The sequence below is a fragment of the Octodon degus genome, unplaced genomic scaffold (assembly GCF_000260255.1).
Source record: "Octodon degus isolate 3935 unplaced genomic scaffold, OctDeg1.0 scaffold00098, whole genome shotgun sequence".
Lineage (NCBI taxonomy): Eukaryota > Metazoa > Chordata > Mammalia > Rodentia > Octodontidae > Octodon > Octodon degus.
This window is the reverse complement of record NW_004524674.1, coordinates 1,408,974-1,414,182: the sequence shown is the minus strand read 5'-3', so window position 1 is coordinate 1,414,182 and position 5,209 is coordinate 1,408,974. Positions and strand designations below refer to the sequence as shown.

The window sequence follows — 5,209 nt, the reverse complement described above, 5'->3', positions numbered from 1 at the left end:
ACCAAGCCTACGCTTGAGAGTCATAGTCTGGGTTCAAATTCCACCTCCTACTGGACAAAGTAATATGTGCATGTAATCCCAGCACTATGGAGGCTGAGTCAGGAGTATCACGCCGTCAGTTGGAGGCCAGCCTGCGCTACACAGTGGGTTCAAAGCCAGCCTGAACTGCACAGCAAGACTGTCTCAAAATTAATTAATTAATTAATTAATTAATAAAATAAATAACCCGCCCCTCCACTTACTGGCCTCATTAAGAAACTGTATTAACCTTCCAAGGCCTCCACTTCCACATTTGCATTCACACCTTCCTGGCAGGCATGGCACCGAAGTGCCTTGGCCCAGCGTTACAAATGGCAGCAGGCCCTCATCCAGCGTTTCCTATGTTCTATGCACCTTTATGGGCTTTCCTTGTAGCAGCTTGATGAGTCTTCCCAACTAAGCTACACGGCCCTTCACTGGTGGTAGGGCATTTGGAAGAATTTGATGCAGTGTATATGATCTGGGAAAGTTTTTCTAACCCAACAAAAGTTTGTCTAGCCCATCCTTACTGTCTATGCACCTGTGACTAATGATAATTCTCACCTGTGACTTTGCCTTTGCCGTGATTTTTAGTTTAGCTTCTTTTTTTTTTTTTAACATTAGGGTTGGAATCCAGGGCTTTGCTCATGCTGAAGTGCTCTCCCACAGAGCCGCACTGCTGCCCTGAGTTTCTCTGGTGCACTTTCACACACCTGCATCGGTGCTGCGCATAGCAGAGGCCTCTGGCCTGGAGCACTTGGCCAGCGATACAAGGTGTAAGCACCTACTCAAGAGAAGTCTGAGGAGGTTACAAGCCCTACACAGTGTTTGTCCTTCTGAAAGATAAGAACACAAGTAATATGCAGAGATGCTCACTGGCCAGAAGGGGTAGGGAAAGGGACAGGGTGAGGGTGCAGGTGGGCACTCAGAACTGCCTGGATCCTTGCGTCAGAGCAGGCTGCTGTTCTGTCCCTTACAAAAGCTGTCCAGCTAGGGGAATGGGCAGGGGATGGCCAGCACTGCCCAGTGGGCAATGAGGGAACAAAAGGGAGAATGGGAATAAGGCCCCCAGCAAGACCACACACTCGCTTGAAGGTGCTCACTGCCACTGTGATGTGGGTGGGAGCTGGAGGAGGCCTAGCACTGTCACAGGAGAGAAAGGGTAGGGAAAGGCAGGGAGACTAGAGCTCCTATTCAGTAGAAACAGTGGGTGAAATACATAGCCACAGAGTGGAATCCAGGCATTCAACCCACATATGACCAACACATACAAGCAAAAAGATTTATATCAAGCTGACTAATATAGTTGCCTGTGTGGAGGGGGACAATGGAATGGGACAGGAGGTTAAAAGGAAATAAATGGCTAAGCAAAACTAAAGAGGTCTCTTGCACAGATAATATGGAATGGAAAATGTGATAAATTATATTAAAATATGATTAATTTGCCCCCCCATCCCTCATCTGAGGTCCAGGAAGTAGGGGCAGGAAAAGTGTCTAGGAGAAAAAGTCAGAAAGTCCAGGTTCTAATCTGCGCTTTGTTACTAACTGGCTGTGTGACAAGTAAGAGCCTTTGCCTCTTGGGGGCCCCCATGTGGATCTCTGAAAAGAAATAAATCTCAGGTCTGTTTCCAGCCCTGTGATTTTATTAGCCATGATCAATAATCTTGGATTTGCTTGGGAGAGTATCCAGTGAAGGATTTGTCCAGTGCTAAGGCTTGAATTTTGAAGGTGGGAGGGTAGGGCAGAGGCCAAGAAACCCAGAGGTCTATAAACCCAGAAACTTTATAGCAGAGGAAACTTTGAAAGTAAAAAGGTATGGAAACTTCAGCAGATGGTTATATAGTCAGTCGGACTGATAGCTCCACAGATTGAGCAAGTCTCAGTCGCCCCCCTTGGGACCCCCACACCTGGCTGGTAGGACCACCTGCAAGAGGATAGCCAGCCAGAAGGCTTTCTCTCCTCCCCTGGTCTGCCTTACCAGCTCCCAGTGTGTGTCATCAGAGGAACTCAGACTGTCCCGTTCCCACAATCCTGCTCGGGCTTGCCCCTGACCATTGCTCTTCCACTCCCACAAGGGTTCTTTCTGCCTCTCTGGGCTTACCACGTCGTCTCTACCCAGGTGACTTTCCACTCCTAGCTCCCCAAGGCCTCAGCGGGGGTTCTTCACCTGGTTTTGCTGCTTGTACTCCTTGAATGTAACCCCCCCCCCCCATCAGCAGTGAGGCTCCAGGCATGCAGTGATCATCCTCACCCTGGGAGCCTTGTCTGAATTCCTAAGTCTCAGGGAGGGGCAATTGGGAGCACCCGCTCTCCAGGACAGGGTCCTTATCACTGCCTCGATGCAGCATCTCCTGCTCCATCCACCGTACTTAGCACTTCTGCTCCCTGCACACTCCCATGCTCAGCCCTCCACATAATCTTTAATTATCTGAATACAAACACATTCACAGTTCTGTGGCTGTGCACATACCATCCCCTCTGCCTGGAGGGCATCCATTCTTCCACAACTACCGCTAGGCTAGCCTGGTCTGCCTTGCAAATCCAACTCACTATTAAGACCCGGTTTATGGCCAGGCATGGTGGTGCACAGGCTGTAATCCCAGCACTCAGGAGGCTGAGGCAGGAGGATCACTGTGAGTTCAAGGCCGGCCTGAGTTACATAGTGAGTTCAAGGCCAGCCTGGACTACTAGATCCTGTCTCAAAACCAAACAATCTACCAACCCAGCTTAGGTGTCACCTCCTCTGAGTGCCACCTCCACTTCCTCCTTAAGAGGCAGAATTAATCTCCATCATTAGTGCCACGCTTGCACATGACAATGCCTGGACATGCTCCTTTCACCATACCGAACCCAAGTACTGGTCCATGTCCCCAGGTAGTCTGTAAAATTCTTACAGGTGTGCTGCGACACAGGTGGGGACTGTGTTGTCAACCCTGAACTACCTATACTTGGCACTGTGCCAAATACAGGCCACACAGAGCCATGGATACAGTTTGTGCAACTGAGTTTGATTTCCATTTGGTGAGTCTTCCTCTTTACTCTCCACAGAAAAACCTAATTGCTTTTTCTTCCCCCTTAATTTTGAAAGCCCTGCTTACCACGCAGCTGCACTGTGCCTCTCAATTCTTTGATGGATGAAGGAAGTGAACTGGTCCAGCCCCAAGACCAGGGCTTCTGGGCCACTCTCCCGGATGTGTGCCTGCGCCGTATTTTCTGGTGGCTTGGGGACAGCGACAGATCAAGGGCAGCCTTGGTCTGCAGAAAGTGGAACCAGGCGATGTATTCAGCGGATCTCTGGCGATACAGGGCCATCACCTTCAGCGGGAGACCATCCCGGTTGCATGCATCGGAATTTGAGTCGGCTCTCTGGTATATTAAGAAATTTGGTCGTTATTTGGAATGTCTAGAGATCAAGTTTCTGAATCCTTACAATGCTGTCTTGACCAAGAAGTTCCAGGTCACCATGCGAGGTCTTCTGTCCTGCCTGGGCCGGAGTAACAACCGCCTGAAGTCGCTTTCCATCCAGCACCTGGAGCTAGACCGCCTGGTGTGGAGGAGCAGCATCAGGAACTCGCTTATTAAAAGCTTGAGCTTCTTCTTAAAGAAAATGGGCAAGTATCTGGAATGCCTCAGCCTGAAGGGGGCCAGGCTGACTGTGGAGCAGGGCTGCCAGCTACTAAACTCCGTGAGCTACCTACGGAATGTGAGCACCGCCTCGGATCTTAACATCGAAGACTTCTTCAGCCACCACCTGACTGTCTACAGCAGCCCCCAGTTCAACAAGACCATGACCACATTCTGCAATCTGGCATTCCTGACACTCAACTACAACTGTGTTTCTGATGAGCTGCTCGAGAACTTGGCTGAGAACACTGCCAGTACTCTCCGGACTATGAATATCAAATGTCACGTTCATGACCCCCACAGCCAGGTCATCTGGGGCATGTCCTGGGCCAAGCTGGCCAGGCAGGCCAGCAACCTGAAGGTGAACTTCTTCTTTGAGCGGGTCATGAAATACGAGCGTTTGGTCCGCATCCTCCTGCAGGAGATCCCCCTCAGGAGCATAAGTCTGAAAAGCTGCTACTTCACTGACCCTGACTGGTCCATGCGGCCCACTCTGACAGACCTCCTGCCCACCTTCCGGCACACCCTGCAGGTAAGTAGGGAGGGAGGCCCAGGGAGGCTTACAAGCAGCAACTGTCATCAGGTAACCTGATTCCCCAGAGGAAAGCTTGCTAATTCTACCCTGAGCATATATGAATTATTATCAGACTAAGCTGCCCCCACGTCCTCAAGACCAGAGCAGATGACAAAAAATGCTGCTTACTTTTGACATGAGACATAAGGAATGTTCTTGTTGGTGACCAACCAAAAAAAGTCCCTGTACTATAGCGCTCAGAGGCGCGAAGCAGGTGACCTTTTCTCAACAAGGTCCCAGTAACACACAGAGATCGTGTGGCTCCTATGGTCAGCTCTAAACAAGGGACCCATCTGGTTCCAGCAGTGCCTGGGAATTGGAAAATAGAATGGGAAGAGCCAAACCAGATAGAAAATCAAGATTAACTTAGGGCCCTGAAGAGCTCAGGGGTCCTGGAATGTACCGTGATACGTAGTCTTGTCACCTGTAAGACCTCAGGACCTTATCATTATCACAGTTGACACTGATAGGAATAAATACCAGTGATTGCTGATAGGGGTGGGCTACAAGGTACGAACAGCTTATTTGAATTCCTACAACATGACCACAGTCTTTCTCGGATCTCTTCCTTGAAGATTAAATATCTAGTGTTTCCTGTCTAAAAAGCTCCTAAAGCACCATAGCAATATGCCTGAGCTCAGCCTTATAGATGTTACAGACAACAGGTAACTCAGTTGTGCTCCAAATTTTCTGATCAAGAAGATTGTGGAGCCACAGAGGAATGTGAGCAAGGATGTATAGTGTGCCTGGGGAGAGTCACATGGAGAGAAAAAACATTCTCTCAAGCTTGCACAGAGAGCAAATTGGTCAAGCAATGGCCATGACTCATCCTCATGGCAGACACTGACAAAAGGATGTACAAAGGGCGGTACAGGGCTACAGGATAAATCCTGAGAGTACTTGGCTGACCTCATCAGATACAAAAGTTACATTTCTTGTTATATAGGTCTTGCTATATCTTGGTCTTAACCATCCAGCAGAAAAGTATAAAAA

At 49.2% G+C, this 5,209-nt stretch overlaps 2 protein-coding genes across 2 annotated transcripts in view; both read left to right on the top strand.

Moving 5' to 3' along the window:
- Xaf1 (XIAP associated factor 1) overlaps window positions 1-5,209 on the top strand; it is a 41,963-nt gene that overhangs the window by 30,456 nt on the left and 6,298 nt on the right. The window lies entirely within an intron of this gene.
- Window positions 2,712-5,209, top strand: part of Fbxo39 (F-box protein 39) — a 4,984-nt gene continuing 2,486 nt past the window's right edge. The window contains exon 1 of the mRNA XM_004638304.2: window positions 2,712-4,174. Within this exon, the coding sequence (XP_004638361.1) occupies window positions 3,149-4,174 (1,026 nt within the window). The 5' untranslated portion in view covers window positions 2,712-3,148. The remainder of the gene's footprint in view (window positions 4,175-5,209) is intronic.